This window comes from Taudactylus pleione, unplaced genomic scaffold, assembly GCF_031769625.1.
Source record: "Taudactylus pleione unplaced genomic scaffold, aTauple2 ptg000032l, whole genome shotgun sequence".
In the NCBI taxonomy this organism is placed as follows: domain Eukaryota; kingdom Metazoa; phylum Chordata; class Amphibia; order Anura; family Myobatrachidae; genus Taudactylus; species Taudactylus pleione.
In genome coordinates, this window is record NW_028284434.1 from 8385706 (window position 1) to 8407584 (window position 21879).

At 47.7% G+C, this 21879-nt stretch overlaps 1 protein-coding gene across 3 annotated transcripts in view; it reads left to right on the forward strand.

The window, feature by feature from the left end:
• Positions 1-21879, forward strand: part of POLR3E (RNA polymerase III subunit E) — a 62244-nt gene that overhangs the window by 35694 nt on the left and 4671 nt on the right. Inside the window, exons 17-19 of one of the 3 annotated variants that reach the window (XM_088451945.1) lie at positions 3760-3824; positions 12110-12603; positions 18775-21664. In XM_088451945.1, the coding sequence (XP_088308071.1) occupies positions 3760-3824; positions 12110-12603; positions 18775-18798 (583 nt within the window). In that variant the 3' untranslated portion in view covers positions 18799-21664. Of the gene's footprint in view, positions 1-3759; positions 3825-12109; positions 12604-18774; positions 21665-21879 lie in introns of those variants that run through there. The other 2 variants (XM_088451943.1, XM_088451944.1) reach the window with 2 other exon arrangements.

Here is a 21879-nt window from a genome sequence, read left to right on the forward strand (position 1 = left end):
ACAGTGGCTACAGGTCGAGGCACTCGGTGATCGTATCTATATAACATTCTCAGTACTTTGCTTAGATGTGCTCCTCACAGTGGCTACAGGACGATGCACTCGGTGATCGTATCTATATAACATTCTCAGTACTTTGCTTAGATGTGCTCCTCACAGTGACTACAGGACGATGCACTCAGTGATCGTATCTATATAACATTCTCAGTACTTTGCTTAGATGTGCTCACAGTGACTACAGGACAATGCACTCGGTGATCGTATCTATATAACATTCTCAGTACTTTGCTTAGATGTGCTCCTCACAGTGACTACAGGACGATGCACTCGGTGATCGTATCTATATAACATTCTCAGTACTTTGCTTAGATGTGCTCCTCACAGTGACTACAGGACGAGGCACTCGGTGATCGTATCTATATAACATTCTCAGTACTTTGCTTAGATGTGCTCACAGTGACTACAGGACGAGGCACTCAGTGATCGTATCTATATAACATTCTCAGTACTTTGCTTAGATGTGCTCCTCACAGTGACTACAGGACGATGCACTCGGTGATCGTATCTATATAACATTCTCAGTATTTTGCTTAGATGTGCTCCTCACAGTGGCTACAGGACGATGCACTCGGTGATCGTATCTATATAACATTCTCAGTACTTTGCTTAGATGTGCTCCTCACAGTGACTACAGGACGAGGCACTCGGTGATCGTATCTATATAACATTCTCAGTACTTTGCTTAGATGTGCTCCTCACAGTGACTACAGGACGAGGCACTCGGTGATCGTATCTATATAACATTCTCAGTACTTTGCTTAGATGTGCTCACAGTGACTACAGGACGAGGCACTCAGTGATCGTATCTATATAACATTCTCAGTACTTTGCTTAGATGTGCTCCTCACAGTGACTACAGGATGATGCACTCGGTGATCGTATCTATATAACATTCTCAGTACTTTGCTTAGATGTGCTCCTCACAGTGACTACAGGACGATGCACTCGGTGATCGTATCTATATAACATTCTCAGTACTTTGCTTAGATGTGCTCCTCACAGTGACTACAGGACGAGGCACTCGGTGATCGTATCTATATAACATTCTCAGTACTTTGCTTAGATGTGCTCCTCACAGTGACTACAGGACGAGGCACTCGGTGATCGTATCTATATAACATTCTCAGTACTTTGCTTAGATGTGCTCCTCACAGTGACTACAGGACGAGGCACTCGGTGATCGTATCTATATAACATTCTCAGTACTTTGCTTAGATGTGCTCCTCACAGTGACTACAGGACGAGGCACTCGGTGATCGTATCTATATAACATTCTCAGTACTTTGCTTAGATGTGCTCCTCACAGTGACTACAGGACGAGGCACTCGGTGATCGTATCTATATAACATTCTCAGTACTTTGCTTAGATGTGCTCCTCACAGTGACTACAGGACGAGGCACTCGGTGATCGTATCTATATAACATTCTCAGTACTTTGCTTAGATGTGCTCCTCACAGTGACTACAGGACGAGGCACTCAGTGATCGTATCTATATAACATTCTCAGTACTTTGCTTAGATGTGCTCCTCACAGTGACTACAGGACGAGGCACTCAGTGATCGTATCTATATAACATTCTCAGTACTTTGCTTAGATGTGCTCACAGTGACTACAGGACGAGGCACTCGGTGATCGTATCTATATAACATTCTCAGTACTTTGCTTAGATGTGCTCCTCACAGTGACTACAGGACGAGGCACTCGGTGATCGTATCTATATAACATTCTCAGTACTTTGCTTAGATGTGCTCCTCACAGTGTCTACAGGACGAGGCACTCGGTGATCGTATCTATATAACATTCTCAGTACTTTGCTTAGATGTGCTCCTCACAGTGGCTACAGGACGAGGAACTCGGTGATCGTATCTATATAACATTCTCAGTACTTTGCTTAGATGTGCTCCTCACAGTGACTACAGGACGAGGCACTCGGTGATCGTATCTATATAACATTCTCAGTACTTTGCTTAGATGTGCTCCTCACAGTGACTACAGGACGATGCACTCGGTGATCGTATCTATATAACATTCTCAGTACTTTGCTTAGATGTGCTCCTCACAGTGACTACAGGACGAGGCACTCGGTGATCGTATCTATATAACATTCTCAGTACTTTGCTTAGATGTGCTCCTCACAGTGACTACAGGACGAGGCACTCGGTGATCGTATCTATATAACATTCTCAGTACTTTGCTTAGATGTGCTCCTCACAGTGACTACAGGACGAGGCACTCGGTGATCGTATCTATATAACATTCTCAGTACTTTGCTTAGATGTGCTCCTCACAGTGACTACAGGACGAGGCACTCGGTGATCGTATCTATATAACATTCTCAGTACTTTGCTTAGATGTGCTCCTCACAGTGACTACAGGACGATGCACTCGGTGATCGTATCTATATAACATTCTCAGTACTTTGCTTAGATGTGCTCCTCACAGTGACTACAGGACGAGGCACTCAGTGATCGTATCTATATAACATTCTCAGTACTTTGCTTAGATATGCTGCTCACAGTTGTTAACACAAGAAGGAAGATAACACTTTGGAAGTACATGGAATGTAGTAAAATACGTGAAATGGAAATTGCACTCAAGCTTAATAATGGATTAGTTTTTTCTTCCAAGTATATGAACTGGAGAAAAGTGTAATATTTATCCTCCTAAATGATGAAGTGGGAACAACAATTGAAGATGGAGGGCTATGCTGTGTCTCATTTTAATCTATTTCTGCAAAGAAGGAAATAGTCCTAGGACATAGGATGTGTAAGGAAATATTACTTTCCAAACACTGGAGGAGTTGCAGTTACAATTAAACAAAATTAAGAGCGATGAAGCAACACCTCCATGCTAAAGGAACATTTTTACATTCCCTCATAGCCCGGTCAGTGCCACAAGATTGGCAGTAACCAGATGATGTACTAATTTTGTTAAGGTAACAAAATGGAACCCAGGAAATGCTGAGATTACCTTCTGTTATAGGAAATCAAACAGTAAAAACAATACAAGTCCTCACTGACCAGCAATTCTTTGATTTTCTAAGTACCAGGGGATCCATATAAAAGATCTCATAGCTATAAAGGTCGCCCATTGCGGTATATCATTGATTGTAGTATACTTACTAGAGTGGTGTGATGGCCGGTAAACACTAGATGATATGTCGTCCAATCCGGCTGGATCAGACTACATATAGGGCACATCAAGTGCAGGGGTAGCCTACCCTGGTCCTCGAGAGCTACCAACAGTGCATGTTTTCCATGTCTCCTCACAGAATCACAAGTGTATTAATTAGCTCCACCTGTGAATCTATAATGGATACACCTGTGCACCAGCTAGGTGGTCTGGAAAACGTGAACTGTTGGTAGCGCTTGAGGACCGAGGTTGGCTACCCCTGGACTAGTGTGTACCCTCAATGTCACTGACTATGCGCGCTCCCGCACATTGCTAGCGACATCGCCCGCTGGACCTGCATGCAGGTCCTACGGGCGTCACCATTACAAGGGCCATGCTGCCGAATGCAGCACGGCCCCTGCTGACGCTCCCGACATCGGCAAGTGTGTATGCACTTGGCGATGCAGAGACCCCTGCCGGGTCCTGTCGCATGATAGGTTGGCTGGGTACACATCGTAAAATGTGTACCCACCTAACGTCTAGTGTAGAGGACGTGGCCACTATTTGAGCCCTGTCTGCTTCTTTTGCAGGTTAGAAAAAGTGTTCAATTTGTCAAAAGAAGACCTGATGCCTAAAAAGAGCGATCTGTCTGCAGGTAAAGTTAAAATACATACAGCTGTCATTCATTTGTGGTGTGTTTGTCCGTTTTCAATATTTTGTCTTCATCTCTCTGTGGTATAATCTTCAGTGATCGCGCTGAGCAAAAAAAAAAGGTGGGTCCCAGGGACTCCTCACTTTAAAAAATTAGGGTCCTACTCCACAATTTCTGGGTCCCATCAAAATTTATGATTATTGAGCTTCCCATATGCCATCAGACCATCCCACATGCCTTTTATACATACTGTACACTAGGGAAAGTCGCACTCATTTACAGATAATGTTTATAAATATATTTGCTTCATCTCACATAGCCAACAGGTGCAGTGCTGGGGGGCAGACAGGGGGCTAAGGGCAGGCAGCAGTTGAGACCGTGTCGGTGATGGGGGCATTTGGGCAATAATCACAGAAAATTGTCTAAATTAGATAAATCCACAAATATCAACCGGCAAAATAAAATCATTTGGGTCAATAATACTAATGTAGAAATCTCAAAAAATATAAAGCACAATAATAACAGCTATGTGATGCTGTGCTGATGTCTATGTGGGTTAGTAAGCTGAAGCACATGGGGTTTTCAACTACTAAATAAATCACTCACTTAAGGGCCTGATACAGAGATGTATGAAATGAATTTTTGCTGTTGCCCCTGCATATAACCCGCACTGTGCACGTGCAGCGATTGTCTTGCGATTCCACACACACACAGAACCCATTCGCAAAGTGAGCGACAGGTAGTCAGCTTTTGGGGGAGGTAACGGGGGGTGGTTAGAAAAACACAGGTGTGTCTGACCGTTACCTGGGTGTGCATAAATTAGACATTGCTATCTCCTATGCAGCACGTCTGAAGGTCAGACCTTCCACAAGGGCTGCATGGCTGATCCATGCTACTGGTATTTACCCTGGAAAACCACGTCTGACGCAGATGAGAAGGCAGCGGTGAGCATCCCTATACTAGCATATTTTTGCAGCTACGGTCCGTGCGAAATTTCAGCTGCGATCACATTAGCGTCCATCTCTGAATCAGGCTTTATTGCCGTTCCAGTATGAGCACATTCACATGGATTAAATTGGATCCACACAATTGTTTAGCCCACTGATATTAGTATAGGTTAGTCTTTAAAGTTAATGCACCAATGTCCACTACTGGTGAAATATATATTGTAATGCTAATGAATACCCCCTATTGGTTAGTGAAAATTGCATGCAGTGAAAAAGGAAAATGTGTTCATAAAATAACATACTGTAATGTGAGCTGTATGCTCTCTCACTGATTCCACTCACAGGTCTGCTGTCTTAGTAGTGCTCCCAGCTGTTTAACCCTTCAGTGCCCAGAATCAATGCAAGGCAGACTGAGTTCCAGCCTGGGTAGATAAGGCAGTAGAAATACTTGCAGCAGCGTTTGTGCTGTGATTAATGGTGGCCTGGCCACAGTATATTAGACTTGTTTAGCTGTCCCTGTCATAGGCTATCATGCTGGACTGAGCCGCTGGGGAGGTCATGGGTAGGTGAATCCCAGACTATCTCGCAGCTGGTGGTGAGACGGGAACAGCAAGACTGCAGTTCAGAGCAAAGTTCCACATGGCTGCCGGTCAGACTGGAGAACGCTGCTGTACCACAACACTGGGGGAGTGGCTAGACTTTATGAGCCAATTGGAAGCCGTTCACTGCTGCCGGCAGTGATTGACTGGGGAGACACTGAGGATTGCAACAGGTCTGAGAGTCCCAGAGCGTACTGCAGGACCCGGCAATATTGAAAAACTGGGTCCCTCACTCTCTGTAGCACGTAAAAACGCGCTATAGCGTGTATTTTGCGAACACTGATCTTTCATAACCATTCGTGACCTCGGTGGTGGATGACTTGTAGTCCTCGGTGGTGGTAAATCCAGCAGACAATAAAATGTATTAGTTATGGCCTTGTCTCGGGAGCTTGTGGCCCAGTATCTCCGCGATTCTGGCCTGCCCAGACTGTCAGAGGAAGACAGTGTTTGGTTAGATTCTCCTTTTTCCATTTTAGAACTCGAGACAGCCCTTAAAAACACGCCATCTGGAAAAAGTCCAGGTCCAGATGGATTCACCATTGCAGATTATAAACTTTTTAAAGACTCTTTTGCCCAAAATGCTTGATGCCTTTAATACAATTTGGAATGAATGTGGGTTCTCCCCCCAATCTTTGGAAGCACACATTACAGTCATTCCTAAGGCAGGTAAAGACCCGACTCAATGCGCCAGCTATCGCCCGATATCCCTCCTTAATACTGATGTTAAATTGTTTGCGAAATTGATTGCCAATAGGCTTAAGACCCTGCTTCCTACCCTAATACACTCGGATCAGGTGGGGTTTGTGCCTGGGAGGGAGGCGCGGGACAATACTACTAAAGCCATAGATCTAATACATTTAGCTTCTGGTGGTTCCGTCCCAGTGGTCCTGCTATCCACTGATGCCGAGAAGGCATTTGACAGAGTCAGTTGGATATTTATGGAAGGAATTTTGAAACACATGGGTTTCGGCCCTGTAGGCTTTTATCGAATATTAGCGCTTTATCGTTCTCCCACGGCACGGATTAAAATTAATGGTGCACTCTCGGACCCGGTAAAAATAAATAATGGTACCAGACAGGGGTGCCCTCTATCACCCCTTATCTTTATACTATGTATGGAAGCCCTTGCATGCACTATTAGACTCAACCCAAACATCACTGGCCTCAAAATTGGGGATGCTGATTACAAATTGGGTCTGTTCGCAGACGACCTGTTAGCCGTCTTATCCAATCCGGTTGTCTCAATACCCAATCTGATGGTCGAATTTCAGAAATTTGGCTCTCTTTCTAATTTTAAGGTGAACTATTCAAAGTCTGTAGCTGTGAATGTGTCTGCTCCCCCCCACTCCATAGCTGGGCTCAAGCAATCCTTTTCCTGGCATCCCTCTAGCCTGAAATATCTCGGGGTCACCCTATGCACTGACCTTTCCCGTCTCTTTGCCGATAATTTTAAAAAGCTACTACACTCCGAACTCAAAGACTGGGGTACCAAAAGGCTTTCGTGGCTTGGTAAAATTAGCGTAGTGAAAATGAATGTACTACCTAGGGTTCTATATCTTCTTCAGACACTACCTATACATATCCCCAAAGCCTGGTTACGGGAATTACTCAATGTTGTTAGAAATTTTGTATGGGGTAATAAGAGACCGAGGTTTCAGCATGCTATCCTTTTTAGACGTAGACATATGGGAGGGCTTCAACTCCCACACTTCTCAGGTTACTATGACGCAGTAATGCTGGGCAGGATCATGGAGTGGTCCCGGACAACTGACATTAAACAGTGGGTTCACCTTGAAAATGTATCTTTGCCCATACATATAGCACAGTATCCCTGGATGTCTAAGATTCCTGTTGTCTCCCATCCCACTATAGGCCCAACTTTGGCTCGCTGGAATAGATTGCGTAAACTTCCCTGCGTGTCCTCAAAATTTTCCCCCTTGACTCCCTTGTTCGATAATCCTGACTTTCCCCCAGGGGTTGCTACCTCTGCCTTTTCCATTTGGATGCGACATGGAGTGCAGCGAGTTGGCCAGCTGGTGGAGGAGGGGGGTGTGTCTTCTTTTTCTGTATTGCAGACTAAATGGGACCTCCCCCCATCTGAGATTTGGAGATACCTACAATTAAAGCATTTCGTACAGTCCGGGGAATTACGTGCTGCTTCTGTCAGACCCCTGACTCTCTTTGAGGACATGTGCTTGGCACCTTTACGCCCGGCACATTCCCTCTCGAGAGGATACGGACTTCTGATTGAGCACATGTACTCTGCTCTCCCTAAATATGTTAAAGACTGGGAACGTGACTTACAGCTGGACTTAACGGACTTTGATTGGAACAGAATTTTCCAGAATACATTTGTTAGTTCTGTTAGCTACTCTGTAATTGAAACACAATTTAAGGTTCTATCACGCTGGTATAGGTGCCCCATTACCCTGGCTAAGATGTTTCCTGGGGTGTCCGACAGATGCTGGAGGTGCAATGAGGAAATTGGCTCTCCACTACACATTTGGTGGGAATGTAGGCTTCTACGCCCCTTCTGGGAACAAGTAATATCTATCACCAAGTCGATTGTGGGCTCGGAGACACCCTCTGATCCTTCTTTCTGGCTTCTTAATCTATACCATGGTTCTCCAGCAACATATAAAAAATCCCTCTTAAAGTTCCTCAACAGTGCTGCGAAAGCTGTTATCCCAGTCCACTGGCGGTCTACTTCCCCCCCCCACTCTTAAAGAGTGGTTTGCCCGAATAGACATGTACATGTCTATGGAGGACCTCCGAGTGACCCCAGAAAGGAGTCAAGAGTTCATCTCTACTTGGCATCCATGGCTGAACTTTAAATCTTCTGGAACATATCTGACGTCTGTGGCATGATCTTGATCACTTCTCCACTGATGGAGTTCTAATGGTAGATCTGGTTGAGGACAGGATTTAATTAACAACTCTATTTGTATTTTGAGGCATCTAACTCCTCCCCCCCACCTCCCCACACTTTTCCCTCCCCTTTTGTCCCAACCCCTTCCCTTCTCTGTTTGTCTCTAATTAAGTTGTTTATTTATTTTTATGTTTACCTATATCTTAATCTTTTATTTTTTATTATATATATTTTTTTTTATATATAGTTTTTCTCATTGGACTAGTTACCAACTTTTGGTTACGATTACTATGTTTTGAGTATATTTGAATGATCAGTCTATGTTGTGTGTGATCTTTATTCTGCATTCTGATGTACTGTTTATTTGTTTTGATAAAAATAATAAACATATATTGGAAAAAATAAATAAATGTATTAGTTAAGTATGTGTAGCTACGTGTATGATCGCGTGTACACACAGAATTAGTAGTGAGTGCTGATCCTGCAAGTTGTGATTATATTGTTTTCCTGTGTTAGCATTTTTGTCCTGCTCTCAGCCAACTAAGAGGATATGCTCAAGCTTATTTGAGGATTTGATTTACAGATAGTAATCCTGCTTTATTAACTATTATTTAGGCTTTGCAGGAAGAAAAATAAAATACAACTGCACATTCTATGGGGGAGATTCAACTAGCCCCGATAAAATATCGGGGGTTAAAAAGGGAAGTAGCCTCGGGCTTTATCGCCCGAGGTTATTCGCTTAGGCTCCATTCCCCCCCGATACCTGTGTTAACGCCCCTTAAATGAACGTGTTAACGAGCGTTAACACTGATTAATACACTGAATCCATGAAAAGTTCATGGATACGTGCGTCAACTGGCTCTTATAACACAATAACAGCAGAGTTATCGTGGATTTCTTTTCCGGTCTCATGAGACCCGAAAAGAAATCCCATTAAGTGGGGCTAATTGAATAGCCCTCTGCGATCAATTAGCCTGCAGTAAATTACCATGGCTAAGAATTTCCCCCTAAGGACTACGAATAGTCAAAACAATTATGATAAACTCTACAATTAACATGAAGTATAAATGAGCATGTTTGGCCTAACGTGAGCCCATCCACCATGTCAAGGTGAACTCCATCAGATGGGTCCCTAACATTATTAATATAATGCATTATATCAATTTATCAAGGACTTGCCATAATAAAACCCACTTATTTGTAGACCGTGATGTCGACCTGTTCTGATTAAAATCACCTTAGGGCAGATGAGAGGGGGTTCTAGTATCCGGCAGAAGTAGTCTTAACCTCCAAATGTATTTTATATATGCAAATACAGAAAAGGGGGGGGGGGGGGGGAGTACTTTGACGGCACACCCTAAATTAAATATAGTAAGAGGTGCTACCATACTGAGGCTTGTAGTGCCATGCAGTAGCAATATTGGGGACAAATCTGAGTGGCCTTTCGTGTTTGGCCATATATGCGATAATAACCTCAGAGGGGAGAGACCGTGAGCAAAGAGCATGGAACAGTGGATTAGGATGAGGGATGGAAGGCTTTGATAAAGAAATGGGTCTTGGGAGCCCATTTGAAGTTTTATAAAGAGTTGGAGAGATAGAGAGTTCCAGAGGAAAGGAGCAGCATGGGCAATGTTTTGGGAGCGAGAATGGGAGGAGGTAATCAGTTGGCAGGAGAGGCAGCATAAATTTGTGGAGCGATGTGGGTGGGTGTCAGTGTAAAGGGAGGTAAGGCCTAAGATGTAAATGGGAGAGGATTGGGTCAGGATTTTGTAAGTAAGAGGAGTTTGATTTGGTTCTGAAGGGGAAGGGGAGCCAGTGTAGGGCTTGTTGGAGAGGGGTGGCAGATGTAAGACATTTGGAGTGGAAGATAAGCCGAGCAGCAGCATTGAGGACAGATTGGAGTGGAGAGAGGTGAGTCAGGGAGGCCAGATAAGAGGAGGTCACAATAGTCCAGTCAGGATATGACTAGTGTGGATGAGGGTCTGATCCTGGAGATATTTGAGTTGGAAACGGCAGAACTGCGAAAGATACTGGATGTGTGGTTTGAAGGAGAGGGAAGAGTCAAGAATAACTCCAAAGACAGCTCATTTGCGAGTTAGAGGTGATATTGAAATTGTGGAAGGTGAGGTAATTCAGGAGGGTGAGAAGATAATCACCTCAGTCTTATGCTGGGTACACAGTGGCAGATATATTGGCTGATCAATTGGTCGGCCAATATATCGGATGGCCGTCGACCAGTGTGTGCCAGCGTATGTCTGTGAACGTCATTCTCACACATATCATGTAGGTTGTGCTGCACAGCCAATGGCAGATCTGTACCTGCAGATATATCTGTCCAACGGCCAGTGTGTAATGGCGGTCTGCCGAACTACCATACACATGCAGCAGAGGCCGTGGGAAGGGGGACAGTACACGCCCCCAGGCCGTCGGGATCCGCGGCCAGCCACAGATGATGGCTGTTCAGTATATATATGAACGACCATCACTTGATCTGCAGATAGATCTGTACAGTGTGTACCGACCTTTAGACATGTTACGTTTAAGAAAGCGCTGGGACATCCAAAAGGAAATGGCAGAGACAGATTCGAGTGCAGATGGAGGGTAAGAGGTTAGGGGAGGAGTGGTAGATCTGAGTGTCGTCAGCACAGAGATTATATTGGAGACCAATAGAACTGATGAGATCACCTAAAGATGATGTATAAAGGAAGAATATGAAAGGACCAAGAACAAAACCTATTGATAGAGGAAGTGGAGTGTAGGGGAGAAGTGGAGTTATGTAAGGAGACTGTGAAAGAACAGTCAGACAGGTAGGTGGACAGCCAGGAGAGGGCAGTATCACGCACCGTGGGAATTAAGTTTTTTTGCAGGAGAGGGTGGTCCACAGTGTCAATAGCAGCAGAGAGGTCAAAGAGACTGAGGATGGAGTATTCGCCCCTTGGATTTGGCAGCAAGGAGGTCATTGCTGACTTTAGTGAGGGCTGTTTCTGTGGAGTGGAGAAGACGGAAGCCAGACTGAAATGGGTGGAGCAGGGAGCGGGAGGAAAGAAAGGTGGTAAGGCGGTTGTAGACAATCCGCTCAAGGAGTTTGGAGGTAAAGGGGAGGAGAGAGATGGGGCGGTAATTAGAGTGTGTCAGGGTCAAGGGTGGTTTTTATAGGAATGAGGGAAACGAGGGCATGTTTAAATGCAGAGGGGACAGTTCCTGATGAGAGGGAGAGATTGAAAAGTTGAGAACAGGCATCAGAAGAGGGGAGTGGAGGAGGCGGGAAGGGATATGGGGGGATAAGGAGTTAGGTGAGGGGGGGTACTGGATTAGGGCCATGACTTTTATCTCTAGATATGAGGCAGAATGAAGTCAGAGTTAGCAAAATGGATGGGGGAGGATGGGCTTAGGAAGGCTGGAGAAGAAGTGGATGGGGTGGTGAGGGTCTGGTGGGATGTGATGTCCTGGCGTATGGATTCAATTTCAATGTGAAGTGGGTGGCAAAGTCATGGGCAGAGAGTGAGAAGGGGGTGTGATGAGTGAGGGGGCAGAGGAGGCAGTGGCGAAGAGTTGCCGGGATAGAGAACTGGAAGAAGATGAGGTTCTTGAAATAGGACTGTTTAGAGAGGGAAAGAGCAGCACTGTAGGTTGATGGCATAAATTTTAAATGGAGGAAGTCTGCATTGGAGTGTGTTCCTCCACTGGCGCTCTGCGCTATGCGATCACTAATGCACCGTAGATATAAAAGTAAAACTTATAAATTACAGAAAGCCATTAATTTTGGTGTGACTGTGAAAAGGATTGCAATCACTTTGCTCTATACTATTGTGTGGAAACCTATCTGCTCTTCTATAAGTATGGTCATTGTGACATTTACTTTGTATCCTTCAGCAGCCTCATCTGTGGTAATCCCTGGGGACCAAGTGTTGAACAATGCCAGAACTAAAGCCAAGGAGAACCAGGCACGGCTGGAGAAGGACTTGCAGAGGAAGAAAGAGCTGAGCAAGAAGGCTTCCAGCACAACAGTCGTGGCTGACATCCACATTAAAGAGGAGCCAATGAGTGACGAGGAAAGCATGGACACATCTACGTATGACAGTCTGAACAATGGGATTGTTAATGGTGTCCATCTAGAAGAAAACTCGGGGGAGTCAATGAACGGCCCCAGTAGTAAAGGAGACCAGGAACCTGTTGCAAAAGAACTGAAAGAGTTTGTGGTTTCAACATTTAAGAAACAATATGTGTTGACCATGAGAGAACTGAAACGTTTATTTAATCTTCATTTAGCCAGCCTTCCTCCTGGACATCTTCTATTTAGTGGCATCTCTGACAAAATGCTGCAGGAAACGGTTCTAAACTCTGGTTGTAAGCAGATCATGGTGCCTGTAAGTATATTTGGTTGTTTCTACTTCAGGGTCCATAGGGGTCCACAGGGTGACCTTGGGGGTATAGCTGGATCCTGGATCCTCGGGCACCACGGAGTTAAAGCTTTTAGCTGCTCCCAGGATGCACTTGGGTCCAACCTCCCCTATACCCCGCCCCCGAGCCACAGGCACCTCAGTTTTAGATGGTGCCCGGCCGGAGTCGGGTCACCCTGCGGGGTGGGCTGCAGGAGCAGCCCCCTAAAGCTTTTAATTTTTTATTGAACTTAGTTAAATTTATTTATTTTTTACTATTAGTTTTTTCTCTAGAGCAGCAGCGCTGGGCTGTCTGTACAGACGCCCACGCTGCCGCTCCTTCTCCCTGCTGGCGCCGCGACGCCAGCACTGAACTGGGGATCGCGGCGGGGGAAGCCACAGTCTGTACTAGCCGGACTCTGGCTTCCCCCGGGACTGCTGCCGGAAGACGCCGGGGAGATCAGGTAAGCCGCGCACCGCTGATTAGCGGCGGTGCGCGGGTTCCTTGTAAATGCAGTCCCATGCCCCCGGTCTAGGGGACAGACCGGGGGCGCTAGCGGTGGCGGCGGGCCCCCCCTCCAGCGGAGGCATACCCCGCCAGACCACTAGACCACCAGGGTTAATATCGCGGCAAGCGGGATGCCGGCAACCCGGGGGTTAATATGCTAGCCAGGGGAGGAAGCCTTCCCTGTCTAGCGGCTCCTCCCCTCAGCTCAGCGCGCCTTTCAGCTCGGAGTCTGGCGTCGCTGAGCTGCAGATACTCGGCCACTCCTCCTCTGAGGTCTCCAGCGGCCATTTTCTTACTGGCAGCGTGGATACTCTCAGGGAGCACGCGGACCGGTCCCCCTGTGTACCTCTCCCCTGCAGAAGGACAGTGTACACAGCACTATAGCCCTCCCAGACACTGAATCTGGGAGGTTGATTGTAGTGGAAAGGTGCAGTGAGTATATCTTCCTGCATGGTATGTGACTTTTGCTAGTGCTGCCTGTCTGTGTCTTTTTTCTACTTACTGTCAGCCTGTACCTATCCCTTTCCTTCTCCTACAAGCCCTACAGGTGTGCGGGGGAAGGGTGTTTCTACTGACCTCACCTATATAGATCACGTATTTGTGAGGTCCGTCACATACAGTTGTGTGCTACACAGTACCATATTGTGGGCTGTTGTTCAGCACATTGGTGAGTGCGCACGTTTTCTTCCTAAGTCATGTCTGAGGAGGAGATTGAGCACTCCGGGGCTCCAGCATTGTTCTCCTGCAGGCGCTGTTCTGCAGGAGTGGATAGGGAGGATTTGTCACAGGACGGCCTGTGCGGACGGTGCCAGGCGGTCCCTGGTACGTCTAAACCTCCCATTTCGCAGGAGCCACCATGGGCGATGTTTTCCCAGGTGCTGGTGTCCATCGCGGACCGTCTGTCGGTCCCGACTGCCGCCCCTACTAGGGCGTTGCCCCAGCCTGCCATCCCCCATTCCCCGGGTGTCCCACAATTATTGCAGACTCCCCCGGGGTCTCAGCCTGTTGGTCCCTATGCGGGGTTGCCAATGTATATTCAGTCCACCCCTGTGGCACAGCCGGCTGTGGTGCCGTTTCAGGCTCCTGTGACAGCTCCTCCACCCTGGGTGGATGCGCTTTCCCACACTGTCCAAGATTTGGCGGCAGCATCTTCGGCTTTTCAGTCGATGTTGCGCAGTGACGTGCCCTCCAGGGCGTCTAAACGCTCAGTCATGGCACAGGCTGCGCATCTTTCGGATTCTGAGGGGTTCTCGGATGATGGTGAGGTACAGGATGACTCAGCCTCAGATGCCTCAGTCCAGGAGGTAGACACTAAGTCTTCCATCAATGTGCGGGCTCTGGTTAAGGCGGTGCGGGCTATTCTTCTGATTGAGGATGAGGCACCCGCTCCCAAGTCAAGGTATCCTAGTTTTAAAAAAGCTAAGGTTACTTCTACAGCGTTCCCCTTGTCTGATCAGTTGACTGATCACATGGCGGTGGCCTGGCAGACGCCCAGTAAGCGTTTCCTGCCACAGAAACGCTTGGCGTCCAATTATCCATTCCCGGAAGCGCATTGTAAGAAATGGGAAACTCCGCCTGCAGTCGATTCCCATGTAACACGCCTCATCAGGAGTGCTACTTTGCCATTGCCGTCTATATCCTCGCTGAAGGATCCTACGGACAGGAAGGTGGAGACTTGTCTAAAGTCTATTTATTCTCTCTCAGGGGCTGTAGCCCGGCCGTCCATGGCCATCTCCTGGGTGGCCAAGGCCATTGAGGGGTGGGCCAACGCCTTGGAGGACACGTTTACGGATGAATCTCCGGACGTCCAGGGGGCGTTGTTAGGACAGATGAGAGATGCCGCCTCCTACATTGGAGAAGCATCTTTGGATGCTAGCCTGTTGACCTCTAGGGTTTCGGCGGCAGCAGTGTATGCTCGTAGATCCTTGTGGTTGCGGTCTTGGAGAGCAGACGCGGATTCAAAGAAAGGCTTGGAGGCCTTACCTTTTAATGTGGAATTACTATTTGGTCCGGACCTGGACAAAATAGTAGATACCCTGGCAAAATCCAAGTCAGCCTTCCTCCCTTCAGCTACTACACCTGCTAAGGTCCGGAGCTCGGCGTTTCGTTCCTTTCGGGTTCAGGGCAAGGCAAAGGGTCAGTCCTTCCCGAGGCAGTCCGCACCCAAGACCGCCACAAAGCCAAAGAAGCAAGCCTGGAGTGCTAGGCGCCCTTCTTCCAAGCCAGAAGATAAGCCTTCTGCGTGATGGGACGGGCCTCCCTCTGGGGGACCCCAGAGTGGGAGGCCGACTTCTTCAATTCGCCCAGTGCTGGCACAATACCACCACGGATGCCTGGGTGCGAGAAGTGGTCTCCCAGGGGTACGCCCTGTCTTTTCGGCACAGGCCGCCTTGCCAGTTTTTTTGCACAAGTCCTTCTCAGGACAAAACCAAGGCCTTGCAGGTTCAGGAAGCCATAGAGGCCTTGCTGACGGCGGGGGTCATTATAACCGTACCACAGTCTCAACGTGGGATGGGGTATTACTCTACGCTGTTTCTGGTGCAGAAACCCAATGGCTCTCATCGCCCCATCCTCAATTTGAAGTCCCTGAACAGGTTTCTCAGGGTTCCCAAATTCAGGATGGAAACTTTGCGTTCCATCATACTGGCGATGGAACCGGGGGATTATATGGTCTCCCTGGATATCCAGGACGCCTACCTCCATGTGCCTATAGCAACATCGCACCAAAGGTTTCTGCGGTTTGCTATTCTCCACAACCACTACCAATTCAGGGCTCTACCCTTTGGTCTCTCCACGGCACCAAGGGTATTTACCAAGGTGATGGCGGTCATGGCGGCTCACCTTCGGAGCCAGGGGATACGGTTGCTACCGTATCTAGACGACCTCCTCTTGCTGGCAAGCTCCCCGGAGGTACTGATCCAGCATCTCCACCTGACGGTCGCTTGTCTACAGGCGCACGGCTGGTTGATCAACTGGAAGAAATCCTCCCTCATCCCATCACAACGGATGGTTCATTTGGGGGCCCTGCTGGACTCTCGTCAGCAACGGATTTTTCTGACTCCAGAGAAGGTCTCCTCCTTACAGCTGCGGATTCACAGTTGTCTGAGCAGTGGCAGAGTGTCGGTGCACTCAGCGATGAGAGTTTTGGGGTCCATGGTGTCGGCATTCGACATGGTGGAGTTTGCCCAGTTCCATTCCAGGCCCCTGCAGGGGCTGATTCTTTCAGAATGGAACGGATTGCCACACAGGATCCGCTCTCAGATGCTGGTGTTGTCCTCGGAGGTGCGTCTGTCCCTAGCCTGGTGGCTGCAGACAGCGCATCTCCTGGAGGGGCGCCCCTTTTGGATCCCGGAATGGGTTCTGCTCACGACAGATGCCAGTCTCCGGGGTTGGGGGGCGGTGACAGGCTCCTTGTCACTTCAGGGTCGTTGGTCGGCGGAGGAAGCGATTCTTCCCATCAACATCCTGGAACTGCGGGCAGTATACAGAGCCCTGCAGTCGTCCGGCACCGCTCTTCACGGAAGGGCCGTTCAGGTGCAGTCAGACAACGCCACCACGGTGGCGTACATCAATCACCAGGGAGGGACTCGCAGTCGAGCTGCGATGTCGGAGGTGTCCCGCGTCCTGGCTTGGGCGGAGCGCTATCTTCCAGCTCTCTCGGCAGTTTTCATCCCAGGAGTCCTCAATTGGGAGGCAGACTTCCTCAGCCGTTACGATGTGCATCCCGGGGAATGGTCGCTTCATCCAGAGGTATTCCAACTACTCGTGGACAAGTGGGGGCTGCCAGAGCTGGACCTGATGGCGTCCCGTTACAATCACAAGCTGCCTGTGTACGGGTCAAGGACAAGGGACGCAGGCGCAAGTCTGATAGACGCGCTGTCGGTGAAATGGCTGTTTCAACTGGCTTACTTGTTCCCTCCGATATCTCTGCTGCCTCGGGTCCTGCGCAAGTTCAAACAGGACGGAGGCACGCTGATCCTGGTGGCCCCAGCGTGGCCCAGAAGGCCGTGGTACTCCGATCTGCGGAGCCTGTCCATCGACGCTCCGTACCTCCTACCTCAACGGCGGGACCTGTTGTCTCAGGGGCCCTGTCTTCACCCGGATCTGGGTCGACTATCTTTGACGGCGTGGCTCTTGAGACAGCCGTCCTGAGGTCTCGGGGCTTTTCTAGCTCCGTTATTACCACCATGCTGAGGGCGCGCAAGCCTACTTCCGCGAGGATCTATCACAGAGTGTGGCACACTTACTTTCAGTGGTGCGAGGCCAGAAACTATGATCCCCAGGTGTTCCGAGTTTCGCGTATTCTGGCTTTCCTTCAGTCCGGTTTGGACTTAGGATTACGTCTTTCTTCACTGAAGGTACACGTGTCTGGTCTGTCGGTGTGGTTCCAGCGCAGGATCGCTGCTATGCCGGACGTACACACCTTTTTCCAGGGTGTTTTGAGAATCCAGCCTCCCTTTGTGCCACCTGTGGCCCCGTGGGATTTGGCGGTGGTTCTTAGGGCCTTACAGGGTCCTCCTTTTGAGCCCTTGGAGTCAGTGGAGCTCAAGTGGCTAACTTTTAAAACTGTTTTCCTCTTGGCAATTGCTTCTGCCAGGAGGGTTTCAGATTTGGGGGCGCTTTCTTGTCGTCCCCCTTTTCTGATTTTTCATCAGGACAGAGCGGTGCTTCGCACTCGTCCTGATTTCCTGCCTAAGGTGGTTTCCAGGTTCCACATTAATCAGGAAATTGTTGTACCAGCCTTTCAGTCACCTGATCTTTCGGCTGGGGAGACTTCCTTAGACGTTGTAAGGGCACTCCAGGTTTATGTGGACCGGACTAGTTCTGTGAGGAAGTCGGATTCTTTGTTTATCCTCTTTGGTTTTCACAAGAGGGGTTGGCCTGCCAACAAACAGACTCTAGCCCGTTGGCTTCGTTCTGTTATTATTGAGGCTTATATGCAGGAGGGTTTAGCTGTTCCAGCCTCTGTTAAGGCTCATTCCACTCGGTCCGTGGGCCCTTCTTGGGCTGCTAGCCGTGGCGCCTCTGCTGTTCAGCTCTGTAAGGCGGCCACCTGGTCTTCCATTCAGACCTTTTTGAGGTTCTATGCGTTTGACACCTTTGCCTCTCAGGATGCATCCTTTGGGCGCCGGGTTCTCCTATCAGCACAGGAGCGTCCCCGCCCTTAGTTGGACTGCTTTGGGACATCCCCAAGGTCACCCTGTGGACCCCTATGGACCCTGAAGTAGAAAACAAGAGATATGGTAAGAACTTACCTTTGTTATCTCTGTTTCTACGAAGTCCATAGGGTCCACAGGGCACCCGCCCTGACGCACCTGGCTTCATAAGGGCTCTGTGACTGGTCACCGGTTTTCCGTCTCCCATTTCTGTGAGTATGGTTCTTGTGTGTTCCAGTCTTCCTTCTCTCTGTTTCGTCTCCTCCTCCGGCCTGGGCTGCTTACCAACTGAGGTGCCTGTGGCTCGGGGGCGGGGTATAGGGGAGGTTGGACCCAAGTGCATCCTGGGAGCAGCTAAAAGCTTTAACTCCGTGGTGCCCGAGGATCCAGGATCCAGCTATACCCCCAAGGTCACCCTGTGGACCCTATGGACTTCGTAGAAACAGAGATAACAAAGGTAAGTTCTTACCATATCTCTTGTTTTTTCACTTACAGTTCTATGAGTCCGCTGGGGGATGACTTCCCTTAGGCCTGTTGTGGGTAGATCTACGGATGTTTGCACTTGCCTGATGCCTACAGTTGGCTTTGCAGCCAGATCTGTGATGATCCCTCTGCACCTTTCTTTCAATACTTGTATAGTGTTGTACATCATTTGCTGTGTGTTCTGTTTGTGAATAGTTGAACTTATGTTAAGCAACTTAAAAAAGTAGTGTCTGTCATGCTGTAAAGGGCAGATGGAGTGTTCATTTTGAAGCTCTCGTACTCAGGGTATGCTGTCACTACTTCCACCTTCCTGAATTTATCTTGATGACTCTTAGGCCCTTATTCAATTTGAGGCGAGCCGCGATACTTTTTCGCCTCCCGGACTTTTTGCCTGTTTTGCAGGCGGAGTGCCCGAGTTTCGCTGTATTCAATTTAAAAGTACTGTCAGATTTGGGAAAATCAGCCTGACACCCCCCCAAAAGATGCTCTGACATGGGGGTTAGCTATGATACCCCCCGATTTAGTTTGCTATAGGTATTTGGTGTTTATAAACGGGCTCAATAGCTGCTAAATAGCGTTTTTGTATAAGTGGTGAAGAGTAGTATTCTGGAGGGGGTTTTTTGCTGAAAATAACTTATCCCAGCAAATTTGGGGTACTTGAAAATGGGGCTCAGCATTTTTTAAAGTTGAAAAAATCGTGAAAAATCCAGCTTCCGCAAGCACCTGCAATGAAAAAAACATATGGGGCATCCTTGGGGACCCCCCCAGAGTCAAGTTCGCTAGTTTTTAACTTTGTCCCCCAACATTTTGTTTTTCGCCTCCAAATTCAAAGTGATTTTTTTTGGGGTGTCCTTAAGTCTGTGTTAAAAAATTTTTGACACAGTTTACCGTTGGGGGACTGTCTGAAGGCTGCATAGGGGTTCCCACAACGTTGCACCCCAAAACCCCAATTCTGCACTTTTTTTTGCCTGTTATTCATACATTGCATTGACTTTCTGCCTAGGCGGAAAGTCTTTCAAATTGAATACAGAGTAAAATCAAAACAGGTGAAAATGACATCATCGGCAACTGGTTTTTGCCTAAAACACGCGAAAACGGCTTTTCGCTCCAAATTGAATACGGCCCTTAATTGGTGCTATAGCGAAATGTGTTGCTGTTCTGTGTGTGTATAAAGTTTAAGGATCTGTGCACACAAGTATCTTCATTCTCTTCACAAGTCCCAGCACCCTGAGGGTCCAGCATTGTATGACATGCGAGTGTAACCAATTAGAGTGCTACCTCATTTCTCTTCTACCTGATTTGGGAAATGTTGTAGCTGACTACTGAGGTAAGGTTTAGGGATAACCCCGCCGTAACGTTTTATGTGTAATCCCTCATCCTTGTAAGACGTACAAGTGTAAAGATGGGTACACACTGGAGCGCATATTGCTCAGTGTGTATGCCCGATTTGCGCGCTCCCACCATTGCATACTGTGTCGGCCGTGATGCATGGCCAACCAAACGATATCACATGCGGCGCCGTGCATATTAATGAAGGACGAAACGAGTGATCGTTCTGTCCTTCATTCATTCATTACATCGCTGTAATGTGTAGCAGCAATGATGCGATGTCTAGGGGGTCCCTGGATATCGCCACGATTGCCAGTCGCTCAAGTGTGTACTCAGCATGTGACTCAATGCCTAGGACCCAAGCTATTCTGCAGCATCGCTCACCCTGGTAGTGTTGCTTCAACTTGCACAAAAGCCTGAAGGAGTATAGAGCAATTGTACTTTGTCTTCCCCAGACAGAGGAGTCCCTCATTTCTTTTAGAAGGTTTGCAAGGGAAGCTTTATATAACCCCATAAATAAACAATCATGGACTCTGCCAGCAAGAACACTGCAATACTTTCCACATGAACAGCAGTAGGCAGTGTAATGTCCCAAGTGAATGACTTCAGAGGGAAATTATTACTTATTAGTAACTTTTCCAAAAGTAATAAGTCCAGGATAGTCCTATATGTAGGTGAATTGTTAATCTGGATTTGTGACGCTAAGCAAGTATATTACTTTATTGTCCATTTTGCTACTCAGGGCCGTATTCAATTTGGAGAGATTCCACTTATCCCGTATTCAATTTGTCTGACTTTTCCCCTGTGCGAAAAGTTTGCGCCTTGTAACCAGCGGAAAAGATTCGCCAGTGATTAACCGGCAGAAAAAAGTGCAGAATTGGGGTTTTGGGGTGCAAACTTGCGGCAACCACCCTGCACCCATTGGACACCCCCCACCTTGACACGACCTGCATCAAAAACCGCAGAAAAACCACAAAGGACACCTCAAAAAAATACTTAGAAAATGTGGGCTAAAAAGTTCAAAGTGGGGGTACAAATTAAAAAACTAGCGAAATAGCCTTGGGGGGGTCTGCATGTATATGGGAGGTGGTTTTTTAATTGCAGGGGCTTGCTGAAGGTGCGATTTTGGTGCTTTTTAATGTTTCACTTTAGCGATTTTTATATATGCTTGCACCCATTTTCAAGTACCATAAATTTGATGGGACTACTTATTTTTGCCAAAAAAAAGTTGCTAAATGCTATTCTACACCATTTACGCAAAGATGCTAAATAGCAGCTATTGACATAATTTAAGTACCCCAAATACCTTCAGCAGGGCTATTCGGGGAGTTACATAGGGAACCCCCATGGCAGTGCATCTTTTGGGGGGTGTCAGGCTGATTTCCCCAAATCTGACTGCACTTATCGCCTGTTAGAGTTTCGCCGGGCCCGTTTTCGCGTCCTTTGGAATTGAACAGGGCGAAAAGCGGGACTTTTGATTACGAGCCCAAATCCAATATCCTATTGGAGGCTGCGACTATCTTTATCTAGGATAAACGTGCATTAAGGCAAGCCTGGCCAACCTGCGGTTCTCCAGCTGTTGTGAAACTACAAATCCCAGCATCCCCTCCCACAGATCTGCTGGTAAGGCATGCTGGGACTTGTAGTTTCACAACAGCTGGAGAGCCACAGGTTGACCAGGCCTGACTTAAGGCATTTGAGAATATATGTAAGGAATATGGTTGTCTGTGCAATATGAATCTATACCTTGGCAGAACTACAGATGTTTTACATTCTATTTCCTATGAG